Source organism: Diadema antillarum, unplaced genomic scaffold (genome assembly GCF_040938485.1).
Source record: "Diadema antillarum isolate AM-2024a unplaced genomic scaffold, OU_Dant_1.0 seq00000931_RagTag, whole genome shotgun sequence".
Lineage (NCBI taxonomy): Eukaryota > Metazoa > Echinodermata > Echinoidea > Diadematoida > Diadematidae > Diadema > Diadema antillarum.
Genome location: NW_027271782.1, coordinates 524,490 through 544,324, shown reverse-complemented (window position 1 = coordinate 544,324; position 19,835 = coordinate 524,490). Strand labels below are relative to the sequence as shown.

Here is a 19,835-nt window from a genome sequence, read left to right as displayed (position 1 = left end):
AAAGCGGGCATATCTAACCCTCACAACTTGTACATAATTTGTACATACAATTTTGACATTTCCAGATTTTCATTCAAACGCAATTATGCCCGAGGCTCAAATCCTGGTACACCCAACTTATCACTATTCTGAAGTTATTCAATCAGGAATAACATAATGTTTCAGACTTCTATGGCAGAAACACTGAATTTTCATCATTTTTTGTACACGATCAATGAAAAATTATGAGGTTATGACATGGTTGGCTCACAAATTTGCATATTCATATCCTCTGTACAAGATCTGTTTCGCAGAAATTAGCAAAGCTTCAAAATGTCATAACTTTACTATTTTTTATCCGATTTCAGTCAAATTTTAACCGTTGAGCTTTTACTCTTTTTTATCAGACTAACTTATATTTAGATTTCCCCTTTAAGTAATGATTTCATGTTGACGCCATTCTGAATCCTGAATTCGGAAAACTGATGGGAGGGGTAGGGTGGGGGAGGGGTGAAGGAGGGGTGGGGCTGGTGGAAGACTGAAATGGCTTCTACCTTTAGAGAATGCAATCGATGACGCGGCACGTACTTCGGTTTGATGTCGCCATGCCATGACCGACCACTGAGTGGCATCCTGTCTTCACGTTTGGCTGATGACCATTTTTTACTTGCTTTTGTTTCAGAAAACTCGGCATGTTTTACCCCTTCGTTGCGTTCCCCTTTACCCCTCCGTCAAGCTCTTTCCCCTCTTTCCTTTCCTTTCGTTCTCCCTCCTTCTCTCCTGCCTACCTTCACAATGCCTAGACTCCATCTCATGTTGTTCGTGACGTTCTACGCTCTTAATCGATATCTACCTCGGCGTCGGCTGTGGGGTTTGATTTACAATTCCATTCAAGGACTCCTTTCTCAAAAAGCCACGTACCAAACCAATCAAATAAAATCATTATCCGCCGTGTGCGCGGAATGGCCAGTGTAACAACGGTGCACTGCGAGCACGTTCTCAGCGGTTAGTACCTGTGAGAATTCTGAAGTTACCACCTGATTGAAAAATAGAAAAAAAAACACAAGAGATGAGAGAAAGGTACAAGTGGGAGATACAATATTCTCTTATTCATGAAAATGTATTTCGCCTTTAAGCAGCTCACATCATTGACGGTGTACGGTTAGCAAGTGGCAGTATCATTTTCTCCGATTCGGAAAAAGCGGTTGTAATTAATCTAGCCTTTCATGATACCCGTGACACCATGCGGTTTAACAAGAGGCTGGGACGCACGCCTATTCATGTCGCCAATGCCATGCAGGTTCAATTTCATGAAAATCACGGATACCCTTTGTTTTTGTTTTTGTATTTGTTTTTCAATGAAGGTTTTGAGTGGGGCGTGTATTTTTTATTTCGATTATTCATTTTTTGACCTTTTATTCAGGCTTGCGTTCATTGACATGTAGCTCTTTACCTTGCTCACCCCTCCCCTACCTCCCATCTCTCTCTCTCTCTCTCTCTCTCTCTCTCTCTATATATATATATATATATATATATATATACATATATATATATATATATATATATATATATATATATATTATTTATACCTTAATTAGAGGGGCATTTCATGAAGTGTTTCGTCGGACAAATTTGTCGGAAAAGTTTGCTCTTAGCCAATCAGAAGCGAGAATTTCAGTGACAAAATGACAAAGTGACAAAATGATCCATGAAATGTCCTCGTGGTCATTCGCGATTACAATGATGTGGTTATTTTACAACTTTTTTTCGCGAAAGTTCAGAGAATAGGCAGGAGTGAGCCAGTGCTTGTATACAGCACACACCTGATTAGTATGTAAACTGATGTAGCGGAACCATGGCTCCGAAGGTAAACGTCAAACTATATTAAAATTTCACGTTACTTCCAGTCATTACAATGAAATGTATTTTACGCCTCAATGACATGATGACCATTAATGAAATCTAGCACTGCTGTTTTAAAGAGATTGCATTCATTTTCCATTTCGTTAATGTTTGATTGTATACGCACAACAAACAAGTAACCCCTTCCTAAATCAAAATGGCATAACTTCTGAACAAATAATATGTTTTTAGCAAAATGATTCAATACACGAATAATCATACATACGCACATATGTACATATTTAGCGACGTTTGGTGATACATTCATATTGACGTGCACAAACACGAATCTGCTAATAAAACATGATGTTTAATTGTAGTTGATCAATTTCATTCCAGAGAAAACAAAATGATGCTACCAGAGCACCCTTCAACCGGGGGAAGTTTCATGGTATATAATGATTAGAAGTCCATAAACTGCGATTTGAAGATTTGTTTGTTTTTTTCGATCGACATAGCCTTCACGCAAATGCAAATCATTAATAATATAAAATTAATTACGATGTGAATATACTTGGATCAAATCGCCACACACTATAGTGTGTATTTTTGTTGGCCTTGAGATATAGGGAATGAATGTGATTTCATTATTGCTTGGATAAATAATTGTTGAATGATTGCTTTACGATGCTTTTCTGTTGGCAGGACACAAGCTGCAAACGGATGTTAGAAAATGACATCCTGATCCATCGCAACACATACACCTGACATAAAAATGATAAATCATGTCCAAGCAAGCAGTGATTTGGTTAAAAAAGATGACAATAAGGAGAGCAAATGAGGGGTTACATCTCGTTATTCCGAAGGTTCGTTATTCCGAAGGCCCTTTATTCTTAAGATTCGTTATTCCGAAGGTTCATTGTTCCGAATTTCATTTTCGGATTAACCAATCTTCGGAAAAACGAACCTTTGGAATAACGCCACAAATTTTCGGATTAACGAACCTGTAGGTATAGGGAATTTGCGTGTTTCAGATTAACGACCCTTCGGAATAACGAACCTTCGGAATAGCGAACCTTAGGAATAACGAACAGCACCCCAAATGGTGCACCCCGTCGTAAAATGAGATGATTTTTCTCTTCCCTTTTTTTTTTATGTGATTCAACTTAGCATATTTAAGTTAATAATTATACATCCGATTCGTCATGGAACGTGCTCCGATACATGTTTACCAACGAGTTCTTAGAAAGTATGAAAACCCTCAATGTGTAATTAAAATGCAACCAACGAAACTGTGGGCGGTCCTTCGGGCGCTCTTAAACGGCTAATCTAGTAGTCGCAATGACGTGAACATAATTCCTAGTTGTGTATGGTGTGTGTGTGTGTGTGTGTGTGTGTGTGATACGTTTGTATGCGTACCCAAAATCTTCCGCGCCGCGCTATTGATATCTGTACTGTTGCCAGAATGGGCCGGGTTAGTACATTTCAAGCCAATGAAAATTCATTCGAGTACCAGTCATAAACTATACCATTCATTTGTGTCTATACGCTTATACGAAAATATATTTTCGTACTCAGTTCCCGTTTGCATGTTTATTTCATTGGTGTTTGAATAGACTGAAGCATATTTTACCTTTTGATATTCGCGTTATATTTGATCAAACCTTGATCTTGCCACACGTTACCTGCAGCAATTTTATTTGAGGAAATACTGGGTCACGGCATTTGAATAGAATCCTAAATCTTCAGAAGCGTGCAATAAGAATTTTGACAAACTAAAAACTCCATTCGGAATGTCCCCATCTATTTGAATTTCTTGAAAATATCTGATATTAACAAAACTCAAACTGTTTGCTTCATGTGTTTAGAAGTGATATAAAGCCATGCTCTTAATTAAAAAAGAAAGGAGGTAAATGCATACTGTACAAGACGGGCGTAAAATTATAGACTGCCCAATTTAAAGTACAGTGAGCTGTCGTGATACACAATGACATATTTTTGCCCTAAAATGTGAAATACTTTCACAAATATGATGTTATCAAGTAGTTTCCTTCTTTGTCTTCATTCAACAGATAACATATATAATTATGTTGTAAAATCATGTATAAGCGATATAATAATATAGTAATTCCTATTATAGACCCATATATGTTATTGATGCTTTGCTATACATTCATAGTTTCCTTTTTGTTCTGTTTTGCATTGTTTTGTCTGGGTGTTGATTATAATTGTTACCTTTTACTAGGGGAAAAGCCTTGACAGGTCAATGACATTTGCTTCTTCCTCCACACTCTGTATTGCACTTGATTGCCATGTCGAGTAAACATATGGTGAACTCTCGGGATAGGGCCTTATAGGAACAATCCCTGCTATCATTGGTTTATGAAGGTATGCCTAGGATTCGAATATGTTTGTCTATTGTTCTCTTTTTGTTTATGTTTCATGAAATGGGGAAATATCAATTTCTCTGCCTGTATTATCGTATCCTTCAATCGGACTCATGGAAAATCACGCATTACCAGTGAGTTAACGAGTTTGGAAAAATATCGTTTTCTGCATTTGTGAAAGTCAAGTGTAATGGCTCATCCAAAATATTTCTCTGTGGCCATGAGCTGAATCTTTGCAGTCGCCAAATGCATCTTCTATGATGTGAAGGTTCCGTGATAGGGCAGAAAGTGAATGTTTGGTGATATATTAATCAAATCTTCTTTGCTATAAAAGCAAGGCCTCGATTCAGCTGTCGATGAAATCAAAGCTTTTCATTCATGTATCCTGTACCATTACGACAAAGATATATCTCAGGTGTTTGTTTGAAATTCCACCAGCTGTTATTCTGTGTGTTACAGTCGAAAACTTTTGCATCTGAGGCATTAATGATGTTAAAGGACAAGTTCACCTTCATAAACATAAGGATTGAGAGAATGTAGCAATATTAGCAGAACACATCATTGAAAGTTTGAGGAAAATCGGACAATCCGTTCAAAAGTTATGAATTTTAGAAGTTTTAATGCAGTAACCACTGGATGAGAAGACTACTGCATTGTATGACTAACTTAGATGTCACATGCGTACAACAATATAAGGAAAATACAAAGAGAATTTCACAAAATTTCATCTTTTGAAAAAAAGTACACATTCCCTTGACTCGTTACCGACATATGTTAGGGGTAATATCATTCCCCCTGCCTTTAGAAAGAGGCAAGTCAAGTGCTCTTTTATTATGCGAAAAAAGTGAAAATATGTTGAATTTTCTTTACATTTTCTTTATACTGTTGTACGCATATGACTCACAAGCTGTAGTAGTCTCCTCATCCAGCAGTTCCAACACAGAAATTTTAGAAATTCATAACTTTTGCATCGATTGTCCAATTTTCCTCCAACTTTCACTGATGTGTTCTACTAATATTGCTGCATTCTCTCAATCCTTATGTTTATGAAGGTGAACTTGTCCTTTAAGTTACCTCCGTTATGAACACAAAGGATAATGTTATGCGATAATGATGATGGAAATCTTCTATATTACAATAATAATCATTATTGCTATTCTTATTGTTATTATTATTAAAATTATTATTGTTATTGATAATATTATTATGATTATCATTATTGTCATCATCATCACCATCATCATCATCATCATCATCATCATCATCAAGAAAATCAACACAATATAGTTAATGTGGAGATGAAGTGGTTCAGTGGAGCACGCGCTGCACTCTAAGTGAAAATAAAGATCCTTAGTTTAAGGCGCGCCATGGTACGTACATGTCCTTGCGCCGAGGCACCTTTAATATCCACAATGCCCCCCCCCCTCTCTGAGTGAGTGAATCGGTACCTGGGGGAGGGGTGTGCTATCTGTGGTTAGTCTATATTATGCATGTGTGTGCCATGCCCCCTATATAACCACCAATCTCAAAATGTCATTGATACTGTACGTTAAAAATTCGGAGCTGGTGGTGGCAGAGTTAAGAGGCCGCACGGATAGAATGTTCTTCCAGAGGGTGGGGTGAGCGCACTGTAGGGGTGCAAGTTTAATTTCAGACACTGGGGCCATTATACAATAATGTTGCTAAAAGCTCTGAGCACTTAGAGGTGGTAGAAAACTCTATACTAAATAACAATTTAGTATCATAAATATTCTTCGGAACCGACTATTCTTGTCAGTAGCAGTACTATCAATATTATTATCAATTTACATGTAACTTATACATTTGTTGTTGTTTTTCATTATTGTCACGATCATTATTACAATTATGATTACGTATTAAAGTCGTAGGTCTATGATTCCGCCGAATCGTTTCTCAGTATGTTTCTGTTTTGTATATTGACCAGCAAACTCCCCACCCCCATCCGCCATCACTCTCTCTCTCTCCCCCTTTTCCATGGAGAGTGCATCGCTAAACAATCCCTACAAGGTAAACAGTCTCCATAGCGACAGATTTATAACATTACCTCGAGCCGTTAGTCAGGGTCCAATTTACCGCCAAAGCACTAGCCATGAATGAACCGTTTCATGGTACTGAATGTGATATTGCTCTGAGCTGCTCTGAGTATTTTCACTCAATAATGCCAGATTTATCCTTCCCCAGTTTGTCTTTTATAGACAAATGGCCTCCGAGAGAATTTGATCCACCGAAGGTCATTATCAACAAAAATTGCAATGTGGAGGAAGTATTTGCTTCCAGAAGGAAAAATTCGCCAACTTTGAATTGTCTATCTTGCGTGAAGAGCACACCAAGCCGAACTTGAGGGCATTCCCGTTTTCCTTCTAAGTCAGGCTGCATGGGCGGGTAACTTGTAACACCGCCTCACACACGTACACGCTGGTCACTCTCCTGATTGGCCGAAACAACTTTGATGTTTGTGACGTCATCGCGCTGACAGACAAGAGTGGGTCATCACGACGACTCCGGCGACGCCACGCGAGCACGCCGTCACTCGAGGCGTACATAAGACCAGACGGCGAGCGTCACTTGGCGGCAGATTTGTTACTCAACCTCCACGCGCTACTTCGTTATCAGCCCCGTTTTTTCTCCACCACCTACAGTATCACCTGTGTTCCCGAGAAGGCAACGTATCAACCACCACGCATTTAACATCTACATAAGATAACAAACCCGACAAGTTGGGCATAGCAACAATCTGCTGATTCATATCGGAAGCCTCGTCTTGGGTGCTATCTCTACTTCCCTCCGGCAGTTTGTTTCCACTTTATCAAGGTCCTTATTGAATTAAACAAGCCAGAACCATGAATAGCTACGCTGTATTATTTTGCTTGGTCTGTGCCGTTGGGCAGGTGTGGACTCTACCAGTCGACAGCAAGGTAAACCCAATCTTTTGTCTCATTTACTCGGGGCTTCAAAATGATTTCATATTTAAGGAGAATGATAAAATGGTATTCTCGTGATTGGATAATAATCAATAAAACCAAACACAAACGCGAGGCATTACTTACGGCCTTTCGTACACAATATAGAGCGACTTACCAATGGCAATGTACTGTAGTCTCTGTTGAAAGAATCCGAATGCCAATGCAATTAGCACTCATGAAAATGTCCTTAACAGTACTTAAACGATCTGCATAGTTAATGTTCGCAATGAAAGGCAATGGGAAACAGATCCATACTAAGCAATCACATTAGTGTCAATTTATTGTCCGGAGGATAAAAAACGAAACTCGCACATTTCCATTTCAGCGGAATTGGAACTGAAGGATGGGGTAGTTCGTTCTGTTTGATTTTTTGATCAGAAGTACGAATAACTCGATGCTCTTTGTATTGCGTTTTCAACTGCGATATCTTCCTTTTTACAGCGTCATGTATGAGTACCTGTCTGTTTGAATTCAAATGCTGTTGGTTTAGACCCTAAGATAGGAGGAATTCAAACGTTATTGGTCTTATTTTTGGTCGCCTACATATCATGGCGGGGATGGATGAGGTCGCGGTTGCCCGACAGTGTAATAAATCCGCATCTGAATCTGCATCTGACATCAGATTAATGGAAGTTTTGATTCAGCCAGGATTTGTCGATATAAATAACCACGTGGGTTCTGACCTCTGTCGGCGTGATTTACTGGGCAATTGCTCTTCGGGACCATACAATATGACACGACTCGTCTTTTATAGTCGTCTTCTTATCTTTTCGAGGATCGCTGAAGTTTGGTGATCTGAGAATTTCGAACACGATGCATGTGCACGAGCAGGAATAGCTCTAGAATGTATATTCTTTCTTGCAATGCAAGTTAGAATTTATCTAGTCGTCTCAGTCATCAGGATTGCATCTACTAATGTTTGACTGGGATAAGATGTCGCTGCAGTGACAGAAATCGAGTGAATTTTGGTTTAAAATAACATTATGTATAATGGATTTACAGTACTCATAGTATTTTAAGACTTACACGAATGTTAGATATATTCGATACCAAGTTTATACTTTTAACAAAAAAAGGTTAGCTAGCCCAGTGCAACGAATGCATACTACAGGAAGTGCTTATAGTGTGAAGTTGGGAAACATGATTACTCCGTTTTATACAGGAAAAGAAAAAAAATATAATTGCTTTAAGAAAGCAGCGAGAGTGAAGAGGACGCCATACCTAGGTCTCCAGCCCGCGTGATTTACCAGGCCATTTCGCCCAGCAAACGAGCCATTACCGGCGAAATGATGATTGCAGGAGGGAAAGTTCATACCCCTATTAAAGTTCATATGCCTCCTAGAAGTGAAAAACAATGATGGTATGATAGATTTCAGTTAAGAAAAACATAATCCCAAATGAGAAATCATCTTCTTGACCTTTTTCAGGCGCTCATAAAAAAGAGATGGAAATAAAAGTGTTGTTGGAAAAATGCACAGTACATGAAAGTGCGCTTGCGTCTCGAGCGCCTAGCAACAACAAATGTTTGAGTGTAGATTTTGGCTCCAACGGACAATATGGCAGTCGACTTTCTCCGCCAAAAAGCAGCACTCCCTGTGTGTAGCACATATATTATATTGATTAATGCAAAAGACACATTTGTAATTAAATGTGTATTGTACGTATACTTTAATCGATCAGGATACTCACTCCATAACTGCGCGTTTAATGTTACATCATCTACGAACGCGTCAGGAAAAGGAGATGCTAAGTGCTGTTGGTTCTTCTCTGTGTTTGAAAGAGCAGGTAATGGTTGCTCCAATCTTCATTACTGTCTGCATAAGGTGCAGTCGGACTCTAGAGTTTACTGTAATGACACTATTTTGATCATTTCTTCGCATTAATATCTGATGCTCTGCTCGGATGGTGGTCTGGTGATTTAGTCAACGTCATTTTCGTAAAGGAATGTAACTTTGTTTATCGAAGGAAATGATTATGAAAGGAAAGTGTATATGAGTGAGGTAATTTCAAATTCGACCTTCGTATAATCCTTGTAGACTGACGGTAGAAAAATCAAGTACTTAAATTTCGAACTCAAGAGATGCAAACCTCCATTCGCCATTAGAAAGCGGAAGCTATACTTTATCCTTTAACATTGTTACAAAGTGGTGGTCTCGTATTTTACTGTATTATACTATAAGACAATGACTTGCAAACAGCGTCTTACACAATCACCTTTAACAATATGAAATATGTGTTTACAACAGTATTGTCAAAAGAAGGGTTTTGTTATATAATAGTTACGACTCGTTCATATCAGTAGAAAAATAAGCAAAGCTCAATAATTCAATATTCCTGAATGTTGTTAATACAGACGCTAGATCAAAGCTCAAACTTTGTCTTTTTGCTTCATATTGCACGTCTCAGTGAGCTGCAATATTGACTACAGGGTTCTTGGGAATTCATTTTCCAGGAACCTGGACTGAATCTATTTTTGACGGTGATGGTATAAACCTTCAATAATTCTGAAAAGGAGGGACCATTGTTACTAGTCTTTTGACACTCGTAGTCACTTTCAAGCATTTGATACCGTCATTAAAAAAAAAATCATACATTCTGATCTAGCGAGTAGATGGATGAGAATTAAAATAGACGCCACCTGTGAAGAAGCCATTTTACCGTCTTTTAAAAACGAAACGCTATTCTTTCTTCGACCAATTTTGTGATCTTATTTTCTCTTTATGTGCGTAGTTACTATATCAGTAGTTAAAACCGACGAGGTAATCTTGAACGCGTTCTAGATTAACGCATTAACACACAGAAATCAAGTAAATCAAGTTGATATTCATATTCGTGACTTATTTCGTATAGAGTGTATAAAGCTTTTTTTTTTTCTTTTTACCGTCAGTACCTGTTTGTATTGATCCCCAAACCGACAATACAACTTTTTGTGTCCCGTCATATTGAACACGCAAAGAGCCAACAGCTACTTCGGTAAAGGGTTGGTTATAGACTTTAATATTGATCGAAAAATTTTGGCGAGAAATGCAGAGAACGCAATATTCGATTCGTATATTCGACTTGTTGCTGCGACGAACTTACACCTTGACAAGATATGCCATGTTGAGGATGTTGTCGTTTAGCTTTCTTCGACTTTATGTCTGCAATGTCCACCTTTCACCACGGATCCACTAAAGACATCATACTACCACCAGTGATGTCATTTTTCTCTTTTTTTTGAGAAGCAAAGATAATCAGTTTCTTATGATCATATAGACATTTTGTTACATTTGATGGCTTGCCGGTTTTTTTCGGAGAAATAATGCATGTGTCTTCGTTTGCGTAGGGGCGGAGACAATTTTGTCTACACCTGCATGCGCCAAAATGTTCTCTTTTTTTTTTTTTTTTGGGGGGGGTTCTCTAGAAGTTAAAACAACTGACACATCTAGGATTTTGATTGTGTCGTGCAAAGATGAATGAAAAGAATGGAGGGAGAGATGGGGGGGGGGGAGGGCAGCTAAAATAGGGGAAAGAGAGGGACGGAGAGAATGGGGGAGAGAGAGTAAGACGGTTTTATGCGTGTGTGTGTTCGTGTTAATTGTGAAAGTCGCACTGAATCATGAACGCTAAATTGTAGAAAAGTGCTTTCGAGTTTTCTCTCTTCTCTTTTAATCAAGCACACGTTGTATCCAGAGTTCTAAGCATTACAGTCTTTAAAAATAGAGTATAATATAGGTTGAGTTGAAGCTGGTCACGATGCAAGACGATTTATCTCGATTACTGCACACTCAATCCGCTTAATTGGAAAAGATATTTTGGCCTAACATTTTGCCGGACTGATAGTTTCCGCATGCGCTGTGATTTATGTCAGCAGTATTTCAAATCTGACATTCTACCGACCAGATATTCCATATTTATTCATCAGCTCGACATGACGACAAGAAACAGCCTCAGTAAAGGCGAAAATATGAAAGAAATCACTTATCACAATCCTTACGCTGTGTTTTGTGACGGGGGGGGGGGGGGAGGGAAGTCGAAGAAATTGTGTACTTGATCTGCCGATGACAGGGATTAAACGGAGCTTTGATACGTAACAAAGATTCAAGTACATAGTGAAGTGTGGGCATCGTGGGATATTCACCCGGCCAATAAATCTCCATGAAGGCGGGATTTCGATTTGTAAGTCTGCGCTGTCACTGTTGCGTCTTGTCTAGATGAAGAAGCATTACTGTCAAAGTACAGTGATTCGATGTGTTGTCGTTTTTGTTCTTCTCTCGTAAAGTTCGAGCTGTTTTGCTAAGCAAATGAATACAAAGGTTTGATCTCGGGAAGGCATGTCAAGGTCCCAAAGTTTTTCAATCCGTACAGAGGCCTTAATTCCAATATCAAAACACGAATCAATTACCGTCTGAAGGGAGATTTATTTGGGAATTGGACGTTTATATTGATCACGTGTGTATGTTGGCGCTCGGGCGCGCAGAAACAAGACGATCTTATTGTATACTCGTCCAGTTTAGTCGTGGTAATGCTTGTCACAGCATATTCTGTCCCCTTTCACCCACCCTCCCGTACCTACGAAGGAACCATTATCAGAATCCAACAATGGAACTGTGCTATATCATGAATTTATTGGTTTTCTGCCATAATACAGCTGATCGTAGTGCGGTCTGTTGTATTTTAGCGATATATTTGTGTATGTGTGTATGTGGATATATTCAAAGACATGTTTTTGTGCTAATATTCTGCACAGCATTCTAAAATAATGACTAATTACATAAACTGTTTTGTCTAATTACTTCGAAAACTAAATTGAGACAAGACAAATGGAAAGAAGAAGAAGGAATGGCTTGACCTAATTTAAGACAGGCTTGGTGAAGAGACGCTATAAGATAAAACGAAATTATTCTGCAATGAAATTATTGACCTAATAATTGTTGACACCGAAATTAATATCAAACTCGTGGTTAATCCCTTTTGATGTCAGTTCCGTCGGTGAAGGATGATGCGGCCTAATTATTTTCTTGGCTATAGCAATGCCTTTATCATATAACCGGTAAAATCCGGCAACCGGTTAAGAACACAAGCAATTTTGAAAGTTTTTTTTTCTTGATTTTTCGAGAGTACATGTTGCACCGCCAGTACTTTTATCGTTGTTATCGGGTAAAGTTCGTCATTAATTAAGTATTTCCTTGTTCATAAGTTATGTTTGAATGTGAAAACTAAATGCTTATCACCGTACACTGTAAACTTCTTATCCAACGTAAACATATCAATCCATTAGGAAATGAAAAAAAAAAAACTTCCAGTGTTATTCAAGCAAATGAAACAATCAATATATGATTTCCCGCATGAAAGTTTGTAAAGGAAAATTGCAGCAGCACTTGCAATAAACCCTGGCTGCTAGTAATTAAACCATCGTAATTCAGTTCATCTATGTTCTTTTTTGTGTGTGATGTTTTCAATAATCTTAAGCTGTTAGTTATAATGTCAATTTGCTCCAAGCAGTGTCTAATAGTCAAGAAACCATTAAAGTTAACAAAAGATTTACAATCGTTTTCATTCGAATGTTTGTTCCGACTCAACGCTTGACATGTGAACAGTATTTCCGCCTAATGATACGTTTTATGTCAATTTAATTTCATAAATACCTGTCTTTTATTCATTTCGTCTTATATTGCATCCCAATTATATACTTCTTAGTCAGTTAGTGACGTATCAACATTGCAAAATACTTATTAGTGTTTGCTTTTCGACTTTTTGTGCCTCCTTCATTGTCTCTAAAGAGCTGATAATAACATTCTTATATGGAATCTGCAATCTTTACTGTTGATTGGTTATACTATTTTATAATTTTGCTAAGTTTAATTAGCCTAGTTTCTGACACTAATGCACAACCTTTGGACATTGTACGAGAAAGAAGAATTCTTCGGTCCTACATATATACCCAAGAGAAAGAAGTGATTAAAAACTCGTAGCCATAAATTTCCAAATGCTAAATATCGAATATAAACACAAATATGTGAGAGGTCGGCACTTGATTAATGTTTTTCGTCTAAACATGCTTGGATTGGTTTCAGTGTTTCACGGTATTTGCAGCTAACTAAAATAGTCTAGATGGTATACGGTTCGTAGAAACAATTGCATAAAGACGGTCTCAGAGCGACAATATTGCTAGCTGTTTGAGCGCCCTGGCAAAAACAGATAAATCAACTCGCCCTATATTAGAATCTCTCCCGGCAGACGTCGAAGGCACACGAGATAAGATATTGGCAAACGTGGCTGACATTTTCAGCTTCGTGAGTTCGCTTCGATCTCGGCAAGGATTAATGATCAATTCATGTAAAGGCGTCTTACATCAGAAATTCAAATCCAGGCAATTCACAGCAGTGCCAGCTGCTAGCCACGTGTGGTTTGACTCCAGTTAGTATACTTTCAAGTTTGGGTCATGGATCAATGAGTACTAAGCACTTTACAATATTCGTGGTAATTTTCTGATTCTCTTCTACCTGCATTATACTTCTACAGTCGACGTGAGAGTAAAGTGATCAAATCAGCACAACAATGCTCTACAAGCTGTGCAATAGTTTTGTTGCTACCAATCATTTTCTTAGCGGCCGCTCTCCCAATAATGCCCGCGATTGAGCGGCTTGACTCCTCCACCATCTACCGCCAGCGGGTTGATCCATGAGCATCGCTCTGCCGTGAACCACAGTCACACTGCGACCATGAATTACCGAAAATAAAAAAAAACTGCCAGTGTGCATAACCAATTTGATACATTGTTCCACTATCCCCGTGTGCGTCATTGTATATGAATGATCACTCATAATTTGATTAGTTTTATCTGGCCGTATGATAGACAAACGTGAACCCACACAATAAATTATCAATCAGCAGTCAACGTTCTACAACCATCGACAACGTTGAAGTTATGACTTTGCATTGCAAGGGTTTATTTGTCAATTAACTTTAATTTTTCTTCTACGTTGGGAAAAAATATCTAGATTATGATAAAGTGCATGTTTGATAACTTCAAATCTGTTTTTCGTTTTCTTCATTGTATTGTTCCGAAAACACCTTGACCTTACCCTTTACAAGTGCTAGTTGTACTGAATTCACTTGCTGTTTATTAAATCGCAAATTCCTAAGAAAGGGGTCCTTTATAATCACTTGCAAATTAATTTATTTCTTGTGTAAACTAGGCTGAGGAAAGTCGGACACATTTACACATTGCTAAAGAAATAAATCAAGGAAAGCTATAAACCCGCTCAGTGAGGCAAGATAAGACTTGCTGTGCAGCTGATATTTGTAAGGACCGAGTGTTAGGTTGACTGTGTTTAACATGTGTTTAATTCTGTATCTCCCGCTTTCGTCTCAAGGTGAGTTGTATTTTAATGATGTGTGATTATGGGCGAGTTGATGCTGTCGGGGCCAAGATGCAGAGATCTATTGCGTTTTCGTTTAAATTTTTCAACGGAACCGTCCGGGAGAATCTCCACGATTTGGGGCCAAAAAATTCACGGCAGGTTTGCTAATTTACTATTGCATGTAGTATGTATGTTTTAGATCGCGAAGTAAACCCGCAGGTTCGCTGAGCGCGTATATTAAACAAGGAGGGATCTTTAAAATTCGGGAGAATAGTTCTTGCAAGTTGGACTCAAAGTGGAGATATTATTGTACAATGAATTTTATCAAGTCTGCGACCAGAAACACACGTACATACATACACGCACATACACACACAGAGAAATACACAAACACAAGGTGAGCTTTCAAGAAATTCCTTATTAATTTTGTGAGAACATGTTAAAGTTCAGTAATGTGTGATAAACAAAATACTCATTTGAAGTCATGCACTTTCTGGGACGTCTCTGATAGACGTTGTATACTTGTCGCATCGAGAACATGGTCTTAATTCGTTGGTGTTCATTAAAGCCAGTCGCTAATCTCAGAAACACTTTCCAAGGATGAGCTTTGATGTTCCCGCCCTGCTGCGCTCCGGTGCTTGAATAATTTTATCTGCGTGATTTTAAGAGTTGGCAAAAGAAGCACGACTTGACGAAATCTATCTCCGCCTGAGTGACTGTTAACGCGTTTCGAGATGGACAGTTAATGTGTGTTTAGGTCCAACAACGTGACTACTGCCCCCTCATGCTTAAAACTCATCATCATTGCGCACTCATGCATGCAGAAACGCCCACCATGTTCGTAAATGCCGAGCGATTGTGAACGTCATTACTTAAGATCAAACCTACGAACATTTTGTGTCAGGCCTCTTATACCCCCCCCCCCCTCCTCTCTCTCTCTCTTGATGTAATATGTATTAAATGTATGTATACATACACACATTTCATCGCAAAATGGGATAAGTGTCATTTTTAATCATTTTAAAGTAAGTCCATCATCAGATAGAGCAAAATAAAACCTTTCAAGTGATATCTCATTGGTAACATAACATTTTTACTTGTTTTTAGCAGATTTAATCGCAAATATCTCAAATTGATAAGAATGCAGTTCGATAGCTTTGCGATAAGACTCTCTCTCTCTCTCTCTCTCTCTCTCTCTCTCTCTCTCTATCATATATGTAGATATATATATATATATATATATATATATATATATATATATATATATATATCAGAAATTATAAACTTCTCGAGTTAACCAACTGGTATGGCCAGGGGAACATGACGGCTTCAATACAAAATTCTACAATGATATAAGAATCTTATTGGAAATGAGTTCACTATACATTCTAAAATTGGACATGTTGTCTCCTCGTCTTTATAGAGGCTGAATGGAAAATAAATAATATAGTTAAATAACATAAATTATAGATGATTATACAACTGTTTTCGGAATCAGTTTATCTAGTAGCGTCCAAAACAATTGAGGTTTGCCCCAACGCCTATCAAGCGATGGGATGAATGAATGTTGTTCATATCAATTCGCATCATTTATCATAATATAACCATCAAATATGATACTTATCATCTTAAATTATGATATCAGCATCTGGGAATCTAGCTCCTAAAATTGTGCTCCTATGTAGATTCCTCATATTCACATGTCCAGTTGTTTTAATTGCTGTGTCCGACAATTCACCCATTAAGATTTGTTGTTTGTGGAATATGGAACAATAACAAACAAACAAACAAACAAACAAACAAACAAGCTACTAAAGAAGCCAAAATAAAATCAACTTGATTGTCAATCTTTTGAAACAACTTGTCCATAATAAATCAGAAAAGTAGCGAGGATATAGACGGAATAGTGTCAGTTACTTTGCATAGTTTACAAGGTATACACGGTCTCAATATATATACTTACAGCCCGCCAACCTTCAATCAAGTTAAGGGAGAGGGTAAATTGTCATGTTCTTTGCAACATGGACAACAGAACTTGGTTAACAATCTCTACAAGCAATTTCACTCAATTTAGCGAAGGAGGTAAGCACCTCTCTGGCAAAAAAATTGAGAATAGTGCGCCGATGCCATTCTTATTTGCTCTTTCTGGCCACTAGAGATTTTGCTACACAGGAGACCACGTACCTGTATTTCCTGCTCGCGCCTAGCTGCCTGTGCTAATTCGTGTATTTATGCCCCCCTTGGACATTTTAGGCCGTCATGTCTTTTGACTGATCCCGTGACAATTAGTCTTGATCGCAGCCGCGGGGAAAAGACATTACGCCTGATCGAGTTGCGGGTTCGGGATGTAATCGACACAGAACGGCGCCTCGTAACACCATACCCGGTGTGGCGCAGCTGGTGCTCATTTCGCTTCATGCCTAACCCACATTGAGTCGACTTGATTGTATCCTCAGGAAGTGTAAACATTTTTGTGTTGTTTCCTTCTTCGCCCTTTGTTTTTTCCGTAATATTCAAAGTATTGTTCCAGCTAATGGGTGGAAATGCATGATAGTTTGTCGTCGCCGGAGGGGGCTCTCCTGATCATGAACACTTTAAGCGATCTGAAATTGCCTGCATTAAATGACTTTTCACGCCAATAGGCTTCGCAAAGGTGAATGGCCATGAAGACAATTACAGTCCTTTCCTAGCTGTAAATGTCCTCATTTCGATGACACGTTACGTAGCTCTCGCCTCACGCAGTCGGTTCTTCCGAGGTTCATCTTTGATAGACGAAAGATTCACATTATTGATGATTTTTTAAATAGACAAATTATTGCCAGTTGATACAACCTAAAATTCCGACCTCTGACTGATCATAAGTGTTATTCTTCAAAATCTTAAATCATTGGTCGATTTGTCAGCAGCATAAATAAATAAATAAATAAAACTAAATAGATAGAGAAACTAGGCGAATTGATTAATCAAAAATAGAAATGAATAATACGTGAAATAAGATAAATAGATAATAATGACATTAAAATGTAATGACAATTTATCAATATTGTAAATCACGCAAATTTCACACATCAATCAATGATATTGACAATCAATATGATTTATGAGGCGCATTCAGTTAATGCAGAAATTATGGTAGGTGTTCTAAAAAAAAAGAAAGATAAACCTTACCCCATCCACTCAAAAAGGGGTTGCCTGAGTGCGCGAAGATTTTCATCAGGGTATCCAGTCTTTAAGAGGAGAGAAGCAGTTGAACAACAATGACTTAAATACAGTCCTGACGTTCGCAATTGATTGAAGACGAGTACGAGTTAAAGGCCAAATGCTGCAAGAATATAAAGAAGAGGTAAATTGCAGTATCCCTCAAAGCACCAGTGTTGTGAATCGTTCTGAAACCTAAACAAAACAGTGAGTGAACTGTGTTGTTTTTCAATCAAATATTTGACATTAATCAGAAAGGCTGAAATAGCTAAGTGCTTTCCACAAGAAAGGCAATGGCTATTGTTTCACAAGGTCGCTTCCTACTTGGGAAGCCCGAATATGGAACTTCATTTCCTAAATACTGGTAGTTGTTGTTCAGCAGCAATTCTTTACGTTTGACGTAGTTTGACTTTGCACGCCTTCGATATTCTCTGGTGACACGGGAAACCGTCAAAGAGAAAGAAATTTGGCGGGAAAAAGTGCGAGAAATTCATGTTTATATAGCTCGACTTTTTCTAACTCCTTGTGCTGTGCATTTGTGTGTGTGTGTGTGTGTGTGTGTGTGTGTGATTGCCTGCGTATCATTTGATACGACGATGGTGAAATACTTAAAAACAGAAATTTACAGCAAACATAATGTGTTTAGTGAAGAAAAAACCCATGTTTTTACATAGAGTACAGTATCCCCTTGACTTGTTACCAAGTTACTAAAATAACATGGATAACATGTCGGACACACCCCTCCCTTCCAAAAGCGGCGTAAGTCAAGGGCCTGTCATTATGTTAGAAAGGAAAAATCAAGTGGTATGATTATTCTCTTCGTTCCTCATATCAATTTTAACTACTACGACATCAGAAAATTCTTGTATAGCCTCCTTCTTCGTGGAACATGGATTGAATTCATTGAAAAACTTCCTAATTTTTTAACGGATTGACCAATTTTCCAAAAACTTGGAAAACTTGGAACGCAAAATGTGTTCTTATTATATGTCTGCATTCACAGGATTCACACACATGTTTTGGGTGGATGATGCCTGTTAAGGTTTGTTAATCAGAAAATGAAATAAGGTTCGCTATTCCGAGGGTCCGTTATTCCGAAGGTTCGTTATTCCGAAAATACACAAATTCCCTGTGCCTTGATGTCGGCTAATCCTAATAATGAAATAGGGTTGGCTAATGCGAACATGTCCGTTATTCCGATGGTTCGTTATTCCGAAAATACACAAATTCCCTGTGCCTTGATGTCGGTCAATCCTAATAATGAAAAAGGGTTGGCTAATGCGAACATGTTTGCTGTTATTCCGACGGTTCGTTAATCTGAAAATGAAATTGGATTATTCGTTGCTAATGTTCACTCATCCGAAATCAAAATAAGGTTTGACATTCTGAAGAGTCGTTAATCCGAAAATACTACGAGGTTCGTTATTCGGGATTTCGTTTAACCAAAAATGAAATGAGGTCCTTTCATCCGAAAATGAAAATTAAGGTACATGCTATAAATAGCGAACTTTCATAATAGCGAACCTTGTTTATTGGGATTAATGAACCTTCGGTATAACGAACCTTCGGAAAATCGACCTCTAACTGCTTTGGATAAATTCCCCTTGAGTGCGAAGTTGAATAAACGTCGATTCTTTGATCAAACTAAACACTTTTTTTTTTTTGATGGAGGGCACATGCTAGGTAGATAGTAGCTTGTATTGGAAAAGTCACTCAAGAGAGAAAAATTGTAAGGTTTGACGGTGAGAAAAATGCAGAGACTGGATTATAACTATACGTGCACACGTACACGTGCGCGCAAACGCACGCACACGTAAATGAGCTATGCATGAGTTATTCAGACAAGTTACATGATATGTGCGTAGACATAAAACAAAATAGTATCTTTTGTTGGAGCAACAAAAAAATCGACCTAAGTAATTTGTTTCCCAAGTGAAGTCAATAAACTTTTGTCTTGAAAGTTCAACGTACACCGGCAAAAACATGAACAGTGAATGATGCAGTTTTGACAAATACCAGTACTGCAATTAAACTTGGTAGAAATGCGTCTCTCTTAATCAGCTGTTGTGACGACACCTGGACTCCCATGTATTACAAGA

The 19,835-nt window shown here is 38.1% G+C and overlaps 1 protein-coding gene across 1 annotated transcript in view; it reads left to right on the top strand.

The window, feature by feature from the left end:
- Window positions 1–6,789: 6,789 nt before the first annotated feature.
- LOC139741458 (uncharacterized) overlaps window positions 6,790–19,835 on the top strand; it is a 65,959-nt gene continuing 52,913 nt past the window's right edge. The window contains exon 1 of the mRNA XM_071652042.1: window positions 6,790–7,144. Within this exon, the coding sequence (XP_071508143.1) occupies window positions 7,070–7,144 (75 nt within the window). The 5' untranslated portion in view covers window positions 6,790–7,069. The remainder of the gene's footprint in view (window positions 7,145–19,835) is intronic.